Source organism: Nanorana parkeri, unplaced genomic scaffold (assembly GCF_000935625.1).
Source record: "Nanorana parkeri isolate BGI_ZX_2015 unplaced genomic scaffold, ASM93562v1 scaffold101, whole genome shotgun sequence".
Classification (NCBI taxonomy): domain Eukaryota; kingdom Metazoa; phylum Chordata; class Amphibia; order Anura; family Dicroglossidae; genus Nanorana; species Nanorana parkeri.
Genome location: NW_017306369.1, coordinates 2,037,149 through 2,058,104, shown reverse-complemented (window position 1 = coordinate 2,058,104; position 20,956 = coordinate 2,037,149). Strand labels below are relative to the sequence as shown.

Below are 20,956 nucleotides of genomic sequence, written 5' to 3'. Positions count from 1 at the left end.
GCGTCTGTCGCACGTTTTTTTAAAGCGATTCGCGGTAAAAAAGTCGCGCGACCGTCGCGCAATTCCAAAGGCTGCTTGGCTGTATCCCAATGGAAAACGCGCTACAAAACGGCCCAAAGTAGTCCCGGGACCTTTTCAGGCGTGGGCCGTTTCGTAGGGCGTTAGGGACGGGCGGAAATACGGCAAGGTGGGAACGAGGGCATTGACTACAATGCAATTTATATTTTTGACCGTTTTGTAGAGCGTTAGTCGAGCGTAGAACGCCCTACAAAACGGTCAGGTGTGAACGAGGCCTAACTGTTACGAGTCTGGAACTCGTGTTCATCAGCAAAATAAACAAGTTTCGCTTACTGACCATGAAATGTTATTAAGAAATAATGCATTGCTCAGCAGCAAAACAGTGGTGAACATCACAGGGAGTCTGCTGAGAAGTGAAAGCCTCAGAGGGAAGTTGCCATCCTCCGACTCCAATGTTGTATAATTGTTCCAGAGAAAAAAAAAGTAACCTGCTCACTTTCACCACACGGAACAGGTAGTATGCAGTGTAAGAAACATAGAACCAGTACCTTCTATTGGATTCTTCTGATTCTCAGAAAGGTATATGTATACAGTTTGGAATAAATGACTCTATAAGTTAGGCTATATTTGCCCTATACGTCAGTATAAGACGTAAAGCAATGATTTGCATGGCTCTGCCCAATGTCCTATAATTATTACTAGTATTTATATAGCTCTTTACAAATTGCAAATTCACATCAGTCCCTTCCCTGACGGAGCCTACAATCCTCCGTCAGGACAGGGACTGATTTGAATTTGCAATTTGTAAAGAGCTATATAAATACTAGTAATAATAATTATAGGACATTGGGCAAAGCCATGCAAATTCCTATGTCACATACATACAGGGCCAATTTAGACAGTAGCCAATTAACCTTCCAGCATGTCTCTGAAATGTGGGAGGTAACTGGAGTACCCAGAGAAAACCCACCGGGCACAGAGAGAACATGCAAATTTCTTGCAGATAGTGTCCTGACTAGCATTCGAACCGGGGACCCCCAGTGTCCCAAGGCAGAAGCACTAACCACTAAGTCACTGTGCTGCCCAAAGTAGATAATCATCGTATTTTTGGGATATGTGATGGAATGAGACATGTGAATGCCTTTTGTTTTAGAAGGCTTTATTGTGGTATGAAAGGATTAAAGTGAGGGCTTTTTGATTGCTTTAGTCTCTTTTCACCATATCCTCTATAGTGATACTGTCTTGTTAGGTCCAAAGTCCTACTCCATAGAAGTCATGGTTTCCACACACTGCACTGATGATGGCCAAATAGCCTGAAAGAGCTGTATGCAGTTTGGAATAAAAGGCTGTATTAGGCTATGTTTGCCCTATACACCAGCAGTTCTAGATGTGCATCTGGCTGATGGGACGTAAAGCAATGATTCGCATAGCCCCACCCACTGTCCTGAAATAAGTCATAATCCTAGTATTTTTGTGATATGTGTTAAATGAGACAAGTGAATACCTTCGGTTTAAAAAAAAGAAGTATTTAATCTGCTATGCATTTTGGTATATAGTGATTTGTCACTATAATATATAAACAATACTGTATGTAATAGTGTTAGATGAGCAGAAATGGCAATGTGTAAAGCTATGTTTTCATCCAATAGCATGCTAGACTAGACAGTGGTTTATTCAAGCAAGACCTATTGCAGGCTTTCCATGGCAACAGGCTAACTAGAAACATGGGAGTTCCTCGTTTGTGGCCTGTACCAATGAATATTTTCTCTCATTCAAACACAGAGTGGTACCAACAGTTATAAGAATCTTTCCTGTATCGTACCAGCCTCTTGAATCTGGCATCGTCAACCAGCACAACCACCAACAGTATGAGCTTTCATGATAGAATGGAAAGTTAGATGCAGAATGTGAGATCATTTCACTGTTTTAAAATCTTTGATTTTTACATGCTATCATATAATAAAAGCAGAAACCCTCTCCTATACAGACTGCACACCTAACACTTATGTATAATTAATATTAAAATAAATGCTACATAATAAAACATAATTCCCAGATAAAAAAAATATGAATTTGTGCCAATGAACAAATTCAGAGTGATGACTATCAATGCAGCAGTCACATAAAAAAAAAAAAAAAAAAAAAAAAAAAAAAAGTTTTTCACTTTATGGAGGTAATTTATGGCAGTTTTTATTCAAACAATAGCCAGAAAAAGTAAGAGAATGAGAGATAACATGAGCTAGCCAATAGAACAGTCAACTGAGTAACAAATTATAGCATGCTATCTTTATTGATCATGATAAGTATGTGATTTCAGGCCAAACTACCTTTTTAAAAGCACACAAAAAAAAAAAAAGAAGAAAAGGTTGTTCCACAACACCATTGCTTTACCTGTTCTGGTATTGTAGTTTCAGGGTTAGATTATGGATTTCAAGTGGCCTTCAAATGTGCAATAAAAGTACTAAAAAAAAAAACTACCAGAGGATCAAGACTCACTTCACTAATAGTAGGGAACCACATGAACAATGGGGCAGCACTGAACACAAAGGGATCTATGTATATAAAATTTGCATAGCTATTCGTCCAGCAAAACTACATGTACATTCCTTTTGTGCAAGTTAACCAGCTGATGAGAGAATTGACGCAAAACTGAATGTTATTTGGGTATGTTATCTTCTAGTTGAATGGGTTTAAAAAAGTAATCAGGGAATTGTAAAATAAAAAAAATAAAAAAAACACAACTTTCCCACAGCCTCTTCTCCTCTAGACTTCAAAGACCAATGAGGTCATCATGTCTGATGCTAGTCAGTGTGCAGGTTCACTGACTGGCATTAGACGTGAGGATGCAGAGGGCCATTCCACATCCAGAGCAGAGAAAGTGCCAACCACAGCAGGGCCAAGGTTAGGTGAGTATGTCTGCTTTATTCCATCCTCTAGACAAAAACGAGCACTGAACCAATGCAGTGCAGGAGTAGCCCCAGTGCAAGGGAAAGTTTATAAAATGCCTGGAGTTCTTCATTAAAAAGAAGTCGTCTCACCTTGTATTATTTTTCACAGCTTACTCACCTAATTCCCACATTATATCTTGCTTTTTATCCCATGCTTCAGCACAGGCACTAGAACTGGAAGGGGAGTCTTGATTTGAGTAGAAGCTTAGTGTAGACACTCAAGGTGTTCGTAATGACAGTGTCAAGAGCCAGTCCAAAACACACCACATCCCTCGAAGGAAAGACAAATCAGCTGTACCTTGAACATCTCATCAGTGTCCCAAGCACGTAGCCAGAGCGTCCTACACATTTCTACACATACGAGTCCTATGCGGGAAGTTCAGAGGCTTGCAATAAATCATCTCAATTGAAGCATAAGGCTCCAGACTTCTGTTCCAACCACTCAATAATATGAAGACCTACCCCAGCAGTGTAAAGATTCTCTCTAAAGAGTTTAAACCCCTCTGATGGTTTGACAGATTAGAGTTCCCACCAACACAGTATGGAAGGCCAAATCAGTTAACTCAAACTAGGATCTAAGGAGGGAATTCAATTTCCTATCAGTAAAGTCCCCAAAGGTAAGTTTACCTTCAACCCCTCCACTGGTATCTCTGTTAACGTGGATCACTAGAGCGATATCTCTAAATCTTACTACTTCTAAGAAGACAAAAGGAGGAGGAGAAATCACTAGTGGAGGCAGAATCCCCAGTGGCAAAACAAAACTCTGGCCAATGAAACTGTGCTCAATGGGAAGTAAAACTCCAACTAAGGCATTATCCTCAATGGGAAATGAAACTGTGCTGAGGAGAATAAAACTTTAACTTAGCTTTTATATTCTGAAAGATGGAAACAGAAAGGGGCTGACCACAGCATGACCATGTGATCTCAGGTCATCATTTGCATAAATGAGTAACAAGGCTTTTCAAGATGCCAACATTCTTTGCAACTAAGCCATGCATCTGTGCAAGCACCTAGTAGTGATGGGCTCGGGCGTGTTTGCAAGCGCCTCGTGCCGAGCCCGCCAGGAAGCCGTCAGCGTGCAGGGCCAATCACAGGCACTGAGACATGTTCCCGGTCTGCAGCTGCAGAGATCGGGAAATGTCTCAGTGCCAGTGATTGGTGCTGAATGCTGTCAGCTTCCTGGCGGGCTCGGCACGAGGCGCTTGCAAACACGCCCGAGCCCATCACTAGCACCTAGATATACCTACATTATGGTTTATCAACACCACGGTCAGCTGATTTGAAAAATGTTCCGGAGGGCTTGGCAGCGAAAGGGTTAATCAGCCACAAAACCTAAACTATTTATGTCTTACATACAGGGTTCTTGATTATTCTCAGATTGTTGTTTATATGGCTGTAGCTATCTACCATGAACATACATGTACACTAACCGGTTATATTAGTCGAATGATGAGGTGGAAGATGTATCTTGCAAAGGAGATAATTACACCCACTAACAAAAAAAAGGTAATAAAAAGGGGCATGTTTGCTGGACAATTATATTATCTGAAAGTCATAAATATTACAACATATCACTCAGAATTGCACAATCTATACAAAGTGTTCCTACTAAGACACATTTCAGCTGCTTGTCAATGATTCCACTTTACTGTATAATGAAACACACACCTATTGACTTATACAGGGTTATTGACAAAAGGGTGAAGAGGTTGGAGGATGCAGGAGAAGTGAACAATCTAGGACAATATAGCTGAACCGGACAATGAGCTGAATTGGAGAATTTTTCCACATCAGCTATTTTGGCCTAGAGTGTTCACTTCTCCTGTCTTCTCCAAACTCTTCACCCTTTTGTGAATAACCATGATAGAATCTGTAATGTTTCTGTGAAGGATGAGATAGGTTGAAATCTACTACTTTGCTCTCTGTGCTCTAGAATTTCTCACAAAGGTTTAACAATGTTTACTTCCAGTAACTGGTTAGGCTATGGCAAGTATCAGACTTCAACCCAATGATCCTGAAACCACTTCCAAGGTAGGAAATGAGGCTCAGGCCACCAGCTGAATATCGATGGCATAGCATCTCTGAGCATATTCGTGAGTACGTTACATCTAGAAATGTAAGACAATCTTTGTGTCTACATGTAGTCATGTACTCTATGTGTTTATTGTCAAATTGCTCTAAGATCATAAAAACGATGCTGAACTGCTGCTAATAAAAATAGTACCATTGCAGTCAATCATTCTCCTGTATAATATAGCTATTTCAAAGCAGGATGTGTCATTGTAGAGCCATTACAGTAAATATCTGCTCCAGTATTAGTTTTACTTATGGTTCTCGACAACTGAGCATTGAGCGCTTTCCGTGAGTCACACTTCAAAGTAAACTCTATTCCTGAACCTATTACTAAACGTCCATTTTATTAAACACACATTTCATTTCATACCGTATCAGTCAGCTGCTGGAAAGTAACACAGAAAACGTATTGCTCAAACTACGGTAATTCATTATTTACCAGTAAAGGCAACACAATGGCACAGGCAACATGGAGCGACAATGTAGACTGTATTGCTTTTGTTACTCAGTACAGAGGCTCCTCCCATTCATACTTACTATCAATAGTTTCTGAATGGGGAGGAGCCTCTGTACTGAGTGCTTCCCCCCCCTCTGCTCCAGCAGCCTAAGGTCCTGTCAGTCATCACATTCAGCACAGTGTATTGGACGTGAGGACGTTGAGGGACATTCCATCGCTGGAGCGGAGGAGACGGGCTACCCCTGTACGGCAAGGGTTATGATTTTATTTGCCGTGAGTTCTTGTTTAACACGTTAAGCAGCCTTTCAAATTATATTGCCATGCGATAATGTTTCTTGGGAGGTCTTTTCAACACGTAAGATGCTATTGGAGCTTGATCAATCAGGCCTCTCAGTAGTGGGACCCGTGCATTTAGCCAGTGTTACAAACATTACGGTAATTGCCCAAAGCATATTAAAGTATTTCTGATAGGGATGCACCGATACCAATACTAGTATCAGTATCGGTGCCGATACCGGGTAAATGCTCTGATACCTTACCCTATAAACTTCCGGTCAGAGGAAGATTTCCTCTGACCGGCAGTGCAGATGAGAATAGTTGCAATCAATGATGAGAATAGTTGCCAACTATTCTCTCAAACGATTATTATCGATTTGGTCGATTCGTTGTTGCAGCTCTAATACAGAACTACAAATGCTCTGGCAGGTAAAACAGTAAACATGGACCTATTTCATTTGTGTTTTAAGCTGTCTGTCTGGACTTCTACTTTATCAAAATGTATTCATTATTGTTTAAAAAGACCACTCTGACATCTAAAGCTGGCCATACACTCTGCGATTATCGCTCAGTAATTTTAGTTGGTGTTGCCATGGCGCCCTGTGCGGCCGCACTGCTCGCACACCCCTAAGGCCGGCCCTGGACAGAACGGATTTTCATTGGCACATGTGCAGTGTTCTTGCTGCAAATTTTTTATAACAAAAACGCCACTAATCCATCGATTTTTGTACGATTTAAAAAAAAAAAATTCCAGCCTCACCTTTCAAGAAAATTCAGCCAGTAGTACAATAAAAAAACAAAAACATTGGGTTCCCATAAACTGAACAATTATCTTCAAAAGACCATTTGTGGACGATTTCCGAACGATAATCGATAGGTGTACGGGCACCTTAACGCTGGTTAAAAATAACACCTAAGATGTATACATAACATTTCCGCAGTCAATAGTACTAGTGATTTCAGCGTTGTGCTGACATTTACAGCATATACGTAAAACCACCCATGTGACCTGTGCAAGGAGACACACCTTACAAACTGTTTCAAATCACCAACTGGAAAGCAAAGAGGGGACTGCAACAGGAGACATATGTACGCCACATTTCTTAGTTTGTGCAATAAACTCATGTGAAACATATCATGGAAAGAAGCACAGTGGAGACAATCTCCATGATGTGTATATCCTTTCTGGTATTGCTTTATTAGACTACTTTGCTGTACAAAATCCCATTAGGCAGGTCAGAAAATGTGGAACTCCAGCATTTTATTTTCACCCAATTAAAAAGACTCACTCCTGACCTATGGCCCCCACCATCCTGATTCTTGGTTTTGTAGTTAGAACCAGTCATTGATCTAATATGATACAACAGTGGATCCAGTCACCTTCCTAGATGCTGTTGCTGAAAACCACTTTAAACCTGCTCTGAACTGCTGGGAATTGCCACATTTGAAAGAAAAATTAGATATAAATATATTCTTTATAAAATAAAAATGTGCATTTATTATTTTTTTTTGCATAGGAGCCAGTAAAGCATTTCAACCACGATCAGTAGAATGCAGGTGCAGTGCTCTGGCTCCTGTAGACTCACCTTTCCATCTATCTCCGTACTGAAATTGTGTGTAACATGGACAGGATGAAGTGTCAATGGACTACAAGTGCAGTGATGTCACAATATCCATCACATTACATTTCATCCAAGAGTGATATTTTGGTTATAGATAGAGCATGAGGCCTACGTCAGCCCCTTGCTTCTTAGAAGTTTTAAGAAGCAAGGAGTTTAAAAACTCCAAGATCTAGAACTCTATGTCATAAGTCATGTTCCTGACGCTGTGATCTGGGAAGGGGACCCTTTATAAAGGTCACAGCAGATGTGCAAGTTCTCAAGTGCAGTGATCTCACTAATAGAGGTCCCAGAAGAAATACAAAACTAACAGATGGCTTAAAGCGACATTAAACCTTCAATTTTTTTTATTCTTTGCAGGGGCCAGGCTTGCTAAAAAAAAAGTTATTTTATTTATTTTTCTAATTTGTTTGTGCTCTAGCGGTATCCAGACAGCTAGCACAACTCCCTCTGTACGGGTGCCTCCACCAGCTATCCAACTGTTGTGAAGGCACCCGTACGTGCATGGTCACGGCCATACCCACACCTAGCTGTGTGCATCCATAGACACACAGCGTACGGTTGACCATGCCCCCACCTTTGCAGTCACAGCCTGACTGACTGCAGAAGGAGCCTATGGCTCCTCTGCCCTCAGTACTCTCCCCCGCAACCTGGAGGTTCGGGGAAACCAGATTATCTTCCCGTTCGCAGCGGAGGAGATGAGAGGCTGCAAGTAAATGTGGGGGGGACGGGGATGTAAGAAAAGTGCTGGGCGTTTTCCACCTTAGTGCAAACAATGCATTCAGGCAAAGAAAAACCCAGCCCCTAATACTACTTTAAGAAGTACTACCAGGCCTTAAAAAAATCAATGGTGAATCCACCAGGGTACCAAGTGCATGTAGCACTTGGTCCCACTCAGATCCCTGCTTTGATTAGGAAATACAAGCAAGCTGAAGCCCAATGTATGGGTGCTCCTATCAGGGAGTTACAGCACTGTAGCCACTGCTCCCTCCTTATTCTAATTGAGATAGCCATTGTGGATTCCAGCAAAGGGTCACCTAATGTTTCCTGCTACAGTCTGTTATACCACACAAACCACTCAACCTGCAGGTAATAGCCACCTTACCTCATAGTTCTAGCCGACCTGTGACAAGGAGACTGTCAGAGGTTGGCTCAGTAATGTCCTAGTCAGATAGGCAGAGCCAGCTGTCACTCACGCAGTTGGGCGGATTCAAACATAATTGTCGGGATCCGCTTCAGCTGCGGCGTCTCAGTATACCGCGAGCTGTTGCTCGTGGTATACTGAGCCTAGGGTGACGGGAGGACGCTAGTTTGTGTCCTCCCGTTACCCTAAGGAGAACTATGGGGAAAAGCCCTAACTCCATAGTTCTCCTTTAAGTGACATCTTAATGGAGGTATATACTTCCATTCTTCAGCTCAAGCTGAAGAATGGAAGTATATGCCTCCAATGGTACAAAGGCCTTACATTTGGGTACAAACAGCACAACTACCTCCTCATGTTATCACTTCCCCCACCCTTTAGATTGTAAGCCCCCACGGGCAGGGCCCTCCTTACCATCTTGTCTTGAATTGTATTGGAATTGTAATGTCTTCCCTATATTGTAAAGCACTGCGCAAACTGTTGGCGCTATATAAATTCTGTATAATAATTATTATTTACTAATATTACAGGTTGAGTGAACATTAGAAATAAACCATTGAAAACCATTCTACGTTTAGAGATTGTCAGCTCACTGTAAGGCAGAAAGAAACTGCAGCAGTGGATGGCTGGGTAAGCAGGTGCTGTCCTTTCGATTTTAAAGGTTGTGTATTTCTTAAAGCCCAATTCCAGGATAAAAAAAGTTGTGTAGAGTTTATATGGTTCTTTTATTTCCGCTGTGCACATATCACAGCTAAGCAGACCTAAACTAAGGATATAATATCTGTTCCCATGATACAATGGGCTTTATTCCCTGCTCTACTCCTGCGCAAGCCACATCACAGCAGCTTCTGATGACTAAGTGTTTCCGCTCTGGCCGTAGACCTGTGCTGTCACCATAATCTAGCTGGATAGCAACCCTTAGTTTGTCAGAGTGTCAGGTACTGGAAAAGCCACAGATCTGCATATTCAGAGGGGAAGATGACTAGGACTTTATTAGTAATTCACTCAACAGAAAAGGAAACAAACTTTGAGTCAAATAATAAACATGAAACAAATAAAAATGTAACTACCACTGCCCAGAGGAGAGGGGCATCTTCTGGACTACAAGGGGAGCACATCAGATCTCCTGAATCTTGTCTAGGAATACATGATGCCATAAAAGAAGACAGACGGGGGGGTCTCCAGGCTGCAGAGGTGTAATATGAAGGGAAGACATGTATGACAAAAGACATGGATCTCTGTAAGATCTCCTGAGGTCATACATGATGGACAGACAGGGGATCCAGGCTGCTGGGTGTGTAATATGAAGGAAGGACATATAGCACATAAACATGAGTCTGATCTCCTGAGGTCATAAATGACACCACAACACAGGCCAGACAGGGGGAGTCCAGGCTGCTGGGGGTGTAATATAAAGGGAGGACATGTATGACACAGATATGGATCTCTGTCATATCTCCTGATGTCATACATGATACCATAACACAGGACAGACAGGGGGAGTCCAGGCTGTTGGGGGTGTAATACAAACGGTGGAAATAAATGACACAGACATAGATCTCTGTCAGATCTCTTGAGGTCATACATGATACCATAACACAGGACACACAGAGGTCTCTAGGCTGCTGGGGGTGCAATCTGAAGGGTGGACATGTATGACACAGACGTAGATCTCTTGAGGTCATACATGATACCATAACACAGGACAGAGAGCGGTTTCTTGGCTGCTGGGGGTGTGATCTGAAAGGTGGACATGTATGACACAGACATAGATCTCTTGAGGTCATACATGATACCATAACACAGGACAGACAGAGGTCTCTAGGCTGCTGGGGTTGCGATTTGAAGGGAGGACATGTAGAATATGGCTGCACACACTATCAGGGACATTACCTCTTTGACAGGAGGGAACTTCTTCTTGCACTCCATGGAGAGGCCCCGCAGGTCGCTCTGCATGTTCTCCAGGAGCTTCTTGATAGCCTCTGGGCTACTGGTGGAGGAAGCCATGTCGCCAGCTCAGGATCTGTGGCCTCCACACAAAGAGAAGCGGAATTGAAGCCACCAGTGGCAGCACCGAGAAGGCAGGCCTCCGCACAGCCCTCTCGCCTCCCTATAGCATGTCCCCGGCTCGGTGCAGAGCTGTCAGCCCTTTCACTCGGCCATCAGCCGGACTCCCACAATGCCCCGCTCTCCGCACTGACACGTAACAGCCGCTTCCGTAAACACAGGAGGTGAGCCGGGCCGCGCATGCGCAGATCGCACGGAAGACGTAGGTAGAGGGTTGGCGCCTGTCACCAAGATCAGTTAGGGAGGGGGGTGTTGTCAGTGTCGGCTTCACACTACGCAGACTTATGATGAGCTGGACAATCCCATAGTGACACTATTGCTGAAGCATTACAACTGATATTGCAGGCTAATTCACAAATTGGACTGAGTGGGGAAGAGTTTACATAGTTGTCATAGTTCCTGACTCCACTGGGGAGATGTTCCCATACTTCCTGTCCCTGTGACACCAGGATAAGACATGGAAGAATGGTTGTCACGGGCATGAACGCACAAACAGCAATACAGAAATGTTAACCATAATAAAATATTTTTGTCTTTGTTCTCATAGGGGTGGTTTGCCATTGTTTCTTGTTCTGAATTTCTAGCTCTGCACCTTATATTTCTCTTTTGTACAATAGCAGGTGAATGCAGCTCAATCCTTTCCAAAACAAGCTAAACAGCTTTGTCTGGAGTCAAATTCGCCCATCAATGGTGAACAGGCTATTGTATTCTGATGGATGTACTGCTGTCAGAGTACCCGAACACAGAGACGTCCCCAGATGGGGTGTAACCCAGGTGTCACCTGCTGGGACGTCATCACGCACATGTGTTATGTCATCATGTGTGTGACGTCACGCATGCATGTAATGATGCCATGCGCACACCAGCAAACAGAGGAGGGGACATTCATAATGTATGGCGTTGGGCCCCTCCTCTCTCATGCAGGTGTCAGGCTCTCGGTCCATGACCAAGTGCCTGACTTTTCAGAGGGGGTGACACCAAAATGACTGTCAGTCATTTTGGTGTCACCCCCTCTGATGGTGTCACCCGGTGCGGGCTGCACCCCCTTTGTGATGCCACTGCCTGAACAGTGACTGCAGCGGATTGTCTAGTCACTGTTTGGCTGAGAATATTTAGACCAGCTCCTTCGATTAAAAGTAAATTCAAAAATCAATCAATTTTAAAAAATCGACTTTTGTCCAAATGAGGGGGTTTTCCAAGGGGGGCATTCTTCCTGAGCAGGCCTCAGTTGAAATTCAAGCAGTGTTTGGCCAGCTTAGGCCCTGTTCCCACTGCGCGATATGCAAATCGCGCGTTTGTCGCGCGATTTGCATATTTGCACGACATCGCGAGATTTGCCGCGCGATGTCGCGTTCAAGCTTGCATTGAGCAAGCTTGAATCGCGGCTAAATCCGCTCCAAAAAGGGTCCTGCTGTAGCGACACACGACCCGCGACAGCAGGACCCTTTGCCCCATTGGATTGCATTGGAGCGCGATATCGCGCGGTAATTTGCCGCGATATCGCGGGAATTACCGCGCGATAAATCGCTCAATGTGAACGGGGTCTTAAAGCGAGAACTGAAGCCAAATCTTAGTTTTGGATAGAGTAGGGAAGGATTATAACTCCTGTCAGCTTTTTCATGCCATTTATCACAACAGGAAGCGATAGGAATTCCCTCCAAAAAGAGGCAGATTCCTGGTGGTCAGCAGGGTCACCAGAACTAGTGTCCCCATTGGAGGATTTCCCTTCTATTTCTGTTCTTGTGACAACCCAACATTTTCAGTGATAATGGTCACCAGAACAAATACTGTATCGAGGGTGAATCTCCATAACAGGGACACAGACATCAATAATACCTGACAGGTTTTCTAATCCCTCGCCACTCTATCCAAAACTGAAAAGTGCAGACGGGGAAAAACATGCATGTTCCCGGCTGCATTTGGAGTGCCATTAGCTGGTAATGACACAGCAACCGTATTTTGCGAGCGCACTGCAAAGCACGCATTTGATGCGTGTTCATGTTCAGTTGTAAATGGGGACATATGGTGTTAATGAGCCCTAAGAGTGGATTTGGATACTTAACCCATTAGTGACACAGCTTCAGGCAATGTTTTCACTTCTGGGGAGCAGAGGAATTTTGCCACTTTTGCTATGTGTTGGTTTGACCATAATTTCCATCTTCCTCATGCATTACACCTACGCATATTATATACTGTTTTTCAAACGACAAAATGGGTCTTAAAGGGTTTCTAAACCCTCCGGTTTTCTTTCATATATCTACTGCTAGCCAGCAGTAGATATATGCAAAAAGTTATTTTTTTTTAAAAACGCTTTAATTGCGGTTCAAACTTACATGTGTCTTTGCCGCGCGCTACCGTCCGAAAATCCGAAAATGCTCGGGCGGCCACAAAGCATCTTGGGGCGGGCGCATGTGCAGTTCGGATTTTCGCTCGGGAGACGAGGAGAGACACAAGGTAAGTCTAAGGACGTGTGCACCTGCATGTAGACACCGTGGGACAGGAAGTGCCAGCAAGCACAGAGGAGTCAGCACTGGATCGGAGACCCGCAGCAGCGCTGGAGAGTCGCAAACGTGGAGAGAACGACAAAGACGAAAAAAATTCGGAAAAAAAATAGACCGAAAAATGACATGAAAAAAAATAAAAATCATACCGCCAGGGAGGTTAATAACCTCCTATGCACTATATTTTCTTATTATTTTCTTAAACATTTTTTCTTAAACTTTTTTCCTTTTTTAAAAGGTTAAAAACTTTATTTTTAAACTTGAATTTATTTTTATTAAAACTAGGGGGAACCAAGGGGTTATTTTTTTTATTTATAGGGGCTTTGATACTTACAGGGCTATTCACAGAAGGGTGAAGAGTTTGGAGAAGGCAGGAGAAGGGAACAATCTAGGACAACATAGCTGATTTGGAACAATTCTCCAATTCAGCTCACTTTCCAGTTTCGCTATGTTGCCTAGTTGTACACTTCTCCTGCCTTCTCCAAACTCTTCACCCTTTTGTGAAGAACCCTGATAGTATCTCTGGGTAGAATACAGTAATCCCCTCGGAGATACTTTGTATTGCTTTTGTAACACAGCCGCCTAGCTGTTCGCACAACACTGTAGGCAGCTGCTTGCTGTGTGGCTGCCACGGCTCTGAGATCACAGCGATTAGGGTAAGGGTCACCACACATGTTACAATCTGACCATACAATTTTTGTACAATCAATTTTAGATTTTACCAAATCAATGTAATATTAGGACCTACTTAATCCATCCAATCAATTTGCATACAATCAGGCAAGTCCTTGCTCTACATAGTTGATGGATCTAAGGCTGGGCACACACCTTACAACCATTGCAAGACTTTTGTCTTGCGATGGTTGTAAGGTACTTAAAAAAATGTACGATTTGCCTGCATAGGCAGATCGTACTTGCGATGATCAAAAGCCACGCCCCCTGGGGGCGGGCTTACGATGACCGCAATGCCGAACGGGCAGTGAGCGCTTGCACACATCGGCCTGTCCGGCTTTTATCTCACAAATATGCTACACACACATGTTTTGAAACATGTCCGTAAGTTTAAAGTCGTGCGACCTTACAGTAGCAGAGGTCGCACGGCTTCCACACACCTTACGATAATCGTACGATCGCGGGATTTCCCGCGATTATCGTACGATTATCGTAAGGTGTGTGGGGACCTTAAGACCCCATTCACACGTAGCGACATACCTTTTGCAGCGGATCCGCACGGCCGGGATAGCGCGACTTTCGGGGGGCGACGTTCCAGCGACGATCCAGCGACGGTAGCGCGACCTTCTCCGTCGGGCTCTATAGAAAAAAGGCAAAATCGCGCAAAATCCGCCGAAAAAAGGGTCCGGTAGAAGCGACTTGCGACCGCGGCGAGCGACGCGCGACATGGAGTTAAGACAGCTCCATTGAATAGCATTGGCCGGCGACTTCTCGCGATATCGTGCGGCAAAAATGCGCGATATCGCGGCGGAAATCGTGCGGTAATTCGCTACATGTGAACGGGGCCTAAAGGAGATTGTACAATCAGAAAGTAACGTGTGTGGTGAACTTTAGTTCACACCATAACTGCATCAGAACTGCGTGCGTCTGTGCAACTGCAGTGCGATGCAATTTGATGTGTTTCGTTGCGTGTTCAGTGGGATTTTGTTTGTTTTTTACCTCAAAAGGCAAATTAGACCATTATGTCACTTCTTTCGTCCACATTTTTCTTTCTGCCCCCTATTCATGGTGGAGAAATCCGGGTGCAGTTTGGCAGTGCTCTCCAGCGACATCGCTATCTTCTGGCGATTGTTTTTGTATTGTGGATGCTTGGTGTCATAGAGGGGTGGACACACCTCCACATATTTAATTATAACATCTGCATCCACGTCACACACGGGTGCAATGCTCCCTTCTTTGTAAATCTCCCATGCCCACAAAGAGGAAGCCCCAGGATAATAAGATCATCACTTCTGCTCATTTTGTTTTTCTTTTTTGATGTGTTCTGTTCAGATGCATTTGCATGCGTTTTTTACATGTTTTGATGCGTTCCGTTGAGATCAGGTGCAGCGGAAATGAGACAAGCAGTACTTTATCTGACTGCAACTGAACTGACTGCACTGGTGTGAACGGAGCCCCAGAAAGCCCATAGGAAAGCATTGTGATGTGTTTTTGATGCAGCTGCTAAACTGAAGAGACTGCACCACAACTGCAACTGGTGTGAACAAGCCCTCAGCTCTTGATGTGATTACAGGACTGTGACCACCTAATCTGTTGTTGAGGGTCTGCCTCGGACCACAGGGGACCCAATAACAGCAGTAACTCAATGAGCTGCTGGTCCCTTCATGGACCAGCGCTCATTGTACCGATTGACGGAATTATCCCGTTAACGGTTGCTAACGAACTGAACGTTCGTGATGGGATAATTGCGTCATCGGTTGGGAAGTGGTTAAACTGTTGTACAATATATACAAATATATCCACTGCTATGATTTCACACAGCTGGGGAGAACATCAACAATGTTCCTACTAATGACCACTGTCTGCACTGCTTCAAATGCAATAGTAGAAGCTATGGCTTTTTTCATCTTCACTCCCAAAAATAATCTCAAAGATAGTTTCACACAGTTATATATATCTGGTCCTGGTTATATACAGATCTGGTCCTGATTTGGTGTGAGCAAGCCCTAGCACAGATCTCTCAGCTTTTTTCATTATTTACATTTTGTAACAATATTCTGTTACTTTGTTTTCATTTGAGATACAAATGCAGAGAAGCCAGAGAGCGGTAAATAACAGCTGTGTTTAGTTTCTGAATCAAACATTCGGATTTGTTCAGATTCCTTATTTCTGTCATTTGGAAATTCAGATGCATTCAAGTGTCCAAATTCACAGAAATTTGTACAAATGTCAATTCGGAACAAAACGAATTGCACATGTTTAGGAAAGAAACTGTACAATACGAATGTTTGTTTTTGCCTCTATTCACGCAGAACGAATGTTCATGAAATTTCGCAGGACAAATGGCTCTGCGAATTGTTTATAAATAGACTCCATAGTATATGGCCAGTTAAACTCTCCAACAGCAGCGCAGACAGAAACTTATGGTAGAGTATGGAATAGCTTGAACCTCTGTCAGCTTTTTATAGCTGTCTGTGGTCTTGTAGATTTTCCCTAATTTTTGGTCTGATAAAACCCTTGTCATTATTATAGTAAGGGGGGAGCTTTCTAACAGAGCCCCAGATTGTATTAAAAATCCAAAAGGATTTCCAAGCCTTCCCCACTTCATCCAAAGCAAAAACAAAAAGGTTTTGGGTGGATTTACAATTAAAGTTTTGTTTTCATTAAATATATGACTTGAGTCTTGCATTATTGCTCTCTTGTAATGTATTATGTATGCAGACCCACAGTGTCCCTAATAAGTCTGCTTTAATTCCCCCAAACTACTTTATAGGTGTCATTACCCCAGTGGCGTCACAAGGGAGGTGCGGGGGGTGCGTACAGCATTACCCTATAATATATGTCATGTTTCTGCATAGTGCTTCCTACCTCAGACAATACACACTCCTGTCACCAATGTGATGCTGAAATCTTAAAAAATAAGAGACAAATAATATGTCCTGCAGATGAAGATGAGGCAATTAGTTTAGAAATGTAATCTCTATTTGAAACTAGAACTAGTCCATTATAACAGTACTAACAGGGTCATTCACAGAAGGGTGAAGAGTTTGGAGAAGACAGGAGAAGTGAACAATCTAGGACAACATAGCTGAACTGGAAAAATTCTCCAATTCAGCTCCCTTTCCAGTTCAGCTATGGTGTCCTAGATTAGTCACTTCTCCTGCCTTCTCCAAACTCTTCACCCTTCTGTGAATTACCCTGTATATGTTTTATGTAGTAAACCTCATAACTGTGTCTAATATAAGTTAATAAGTTATCTCACTGTAATGGCATGACCTGGTTTCTACTCTGTTCTCACAAAAGGTGAAAATACACTTTAACCCTGGCAGGAAACTGGAATTAAAAAGATTGTGTGTGTGTGTGTACGTGTGTGTGTGTGTGTATGTATATAATATATGGATAGATAGATAGATAGATAGATAGACAGTATATATACAGCTACTCCTCACTTACTGACCTACCTGTTTAATGATCGCTCTTACTTAAAGGGGTTCTAAACCCTCTGGTTTTTTTGCCTATATCTACTGCTAGCAAGCAGTAGATATAGGCAAGAAGTTTAAAAAAAAACAAAAAACCGCTTGAACTGGTTTTAAACTTACCTCGTTATCGCTGCTCGATCCCGTGCCGAGAATCAGGAAGTGATCGTACGGCCGCAAAGGATCTTGGGGCGGGCGCATGCGCAGTTCCGATTCTCGGCCGGGAGACGATCAGAGACGCAAGGTAAGTCTATGGACGCGTGCACCCGCCTGCAGACACCGGTGGATCGGAGAGACAGAGCAGTCAGCGCTGGATCGGAGAGACGCGGCACCGCTGGAGGGACACATGAAAACATGGGGAAAGAAGAGGAAGATCAGAATAAGAGACATCATTTGAGGTAAGTGCTAACATTTACATGGGGGGGAGGGGAAACATTTTTTGGCTTTAATGTCACTTTAAGACTGTATGAGAACATGGGTCAAGCTCATCTCGCATCACCCTTTCTCAATCTCAGTCTTGTTCCCGCAGTCAGTTTCTTGGACAGTATTTACTACTACAGTAATGTACTCTATATTAGAGCTGATTTCCTCTTTTTCTCACTTAACGACCTAGTTGTGGGAACGGAACGCAGTCTTTAAGTGAAGAGTGTCTGCATAACTAACTTCATCTGAAAATATCACCCAACCTGTCTACTCCATTCCTACCAAGACCCGCTGCTCTCTAGCTCCCTCCCGTACTCACCTCCAAGACTTCTTCCGAGTTTTTCCCATCCCCTGGAACTCGCTACCCCAATTTGTTTGCTCTCCTAGCTTTTCCACCTTTGATATCAGGTCCTGATCAGGTGCGGATCTGCAGACGCGGTGCTACTGATGCAGTGCGTTTTTGCCGCGTTTTTGATACGTTCCAGTTAAAAAACATTCATTTTTTTTGTTGGAGTGGGGCTCTCGGTATGTTAGCTGCAGTGCAGTGCGTTTTTGACGGGTTTTTGACGCGTTTCCTGACCGGACAAAATGTGACATGCAGTATTTTTTCTGTCGTAACCTGAACGGACTGCGCACGTGAGAACTGTAGCCCATAAAACACATAGGGATACATTGGGATGCATTTTTAGTGCAGGAGCGTACAGATCAGGTCAGCACAGAAAACGGACGTCGTGTGAACAGGCCCTTAAAAAAGTATCTGTTCAGGGAAGCCTATCCCACCTCCTAAGCATCTTGCCTTGCTTTGTATTGTAACTGCACTGTCTCGATTTATTTTGCAAATCGCTGCACTAATTGTGGATGCTATATAAATTATGGATGCACTGATACCGGTTTTTCGGTATCGAGTACAAGTACCGATATTTTTTTCCAGGACTCGCCGATCCCGAATACCGATACTGGAAGTCCCATTAAGGAAACCGGGCGGCATGTAATGACTTGCCGCCGGGCTTCCCGATTAGCCGGGAAGCTGTCTCCATGCTCCCTCATCACAAGGGGACGAGGAAGCATGGAGCCCGCTTTCTGGCCAATCAGGTAATGACTCGCTGTCTAGCTTCCTGCTTGGCCAGCTTCTCAACCAATCAGGGAGCCAGGTGTTCCAACCAGGCAGCCGGGCAGCGTGTAATGACTCGCCACTTGGTTTCCTGATACAAGAAGTTCCAGTATCGGGATAGGCATCGGGAGCATTTGGGCGACTACTTGTCTAAATACTCGGCATCGGCGCCAATACCGCTACTAGTATCAGTATTGCTGCAATTATGTATAAAAATGTTATATTAATATGTGTAACTAATATTTTTCTTTTCTATAATCTCTATTTCCTTTTCCTAGTTTGCTGGGATCAGGAGGAGGGCAGCTTAACAGCTCTCACCATAAAATTGTTGGTACCCAGAGAAAAGCATAGTACAGGTAAGTGTATGTAAGTTTGTTCTACCCTATGAGGAGCTTGTCTTCAATGCTAGACACAACAACCAACTAATGAAAAGCCCCTTTTTACACTGCAACCAAGTGTCATTTATGATTTTGTGAACCCAAAAAGTGTCATCAGATCAGCTCTGTCCACCCATGTGCTAAGTAAGGATTAAAGCAAAGTGAAGAAAGCATATAACTGAAAAGCAGTGTCCACTTAGCCTTAAGTAGATCTTGAGCAGCTGTCTGCCCCACCATTTATCTCTAAATTCCAGGACATAGCAATTAAAATTAAAAAAAATTAAAAAAACACGAGCAGTCTAAATGATCCAATAGTATATAGGGTGTTGTAACACGTACATTATTGTAATGCACATTAATGCTTGACACAACACTATGATGAAGGGGACATGCCCAAGAAGTGCGTAAGCTTGCTGACTACATCACTGGCAGGTCCGGTGAAGGTGGACCTATCCTATTATGCTGTGTACTGTTTCTTGTGCATAACATCTTAGAGAGCTGGACTGATGATGTTTTGCCCATTCCTATGTCATGAAATCTATGGGCTGTTTTGGACCAGCTTCTGGAAATGCTGCTTTGCTGTCACGCTGGTCCCATAGCTTTATTGTTTTCTGGCGCTTCACTTGGAAAAACTATGCAGATCCCTTGCTGAGTACTTGTTGCAGGTCAGTGACTCCTGAAACGTTGAGGACGGAGACAGTAATCCTACTAGCAATTTAGAAGGAAGTCAGCAATGGCAGCCTTCACATTTCAGAAAACTGCTTGTCAAAATGTTTAGATCCAGACATGTAGCCAGCTGAAGTTATATACTGTTTGTATATATATGTATATATGCAAATCTTAACCTTCCCTGTTATACAAGCCTGGCCGTACCAGCGTCCAGTGGCGTATCTAGGGTATGGCAGACAGGCCACAAGCCATGGACAAAGAGCCGGGGCAGGGAAAGTTGCACTACTAACTTCCTTTACCGGATTCTGACTGATGACATATCTAATGCAGAGCCCAGCAGAGAATGTGAGTATTGCAGGCATATCTATGACCCGGCTGCTTGTTTACAAGTGACAGCAGTGATAGGCTGAGCTGTCTATCACTGCAATCACTTCAGGTCTGCGCTGCGGTGAGGTCTGTGTAGGGCCCGTTTACACATCTAGTGACCTCCCTTGTACCGCACTGGATCAATGCAGGTCACCACAAGGACATATAGAAAACAATTGTTTTCTATGTTTACCCCAAAAAGTGGGTGTGATGGGTGGGGCGCTGCAATAAAATGCAAACTTGCTGTATTTTATCACAGTGCACTAGAGGCCCCCGCTTAGGGTTGCCTGTAACGACCCGGCTTCCTGATTGGCTGGGAAGCCGGCTCCATGCTGTTTGGCATGCTCGATGCTGATTGATTGGACGATGGCTCCCCGGCCAATCAGGTCATTACTCGCTGTCTAGCTTCCTGCTTCTCGACCAATCAGGGAGCCAGGCGGCAAGTCATTACATGGTGCCAGGTTTCCTGATTGGCCGGTAGGCCGGCTCCGTGGTCCCTCGCCACCAAGTGAGGAGGGAACATGGAGTCGGCTTGCTGGGCAATCAGTAAGCCGGGTGGCGTGTCATTACCGCCCCCTGGCTTCTTGATTGCCTGGGAAGCCAGCACCATGCTAGCGGAAGTACAGGTATCAGTACTTAGTATCAACGAGTACAGAAAGATAAATATCGGAACTTGTACTCGATACCGAAAAACTGGTGTACTCCTAACCCCCCTCTCACAGCTGGATATTTATTTTGTATTAATACATTATATATATATAT

At 43.6% G+C, this 20,956-nt stretch overlaps 1 protein-coding gene across 5 annotated transcripts in view; it reads right to left on the bottom strand.

Moving 5' to 3' along the window:
* Positions 1–10,777, bottom strand: part of MON2 (MON2 homolog, regulator of endosome-to-Golgi trafficking) — a 98,416-nt gene extending 87,639 nt beyond the window's left edge. For all 5 annotated transcript variants that reach the window (XM_018552918.1, XM_018552921.1, XM_018552920.1 and 2 more), the window contains exon 1: positions 10,426–10,777. In XM_018552918.1, coding sequence (XP_018408420.1) covers positions 10,426–10,539 — 114 coding nt within the window. In that variant the 5' untranslated portion in view covers positions 10,540–10,777. The remainder of the gene's footprint in view (positions 1–10,425) is intronic.
* Between the last annotated feature and the right edge of the window lie 10,179 nt (positions 10,778–20,956).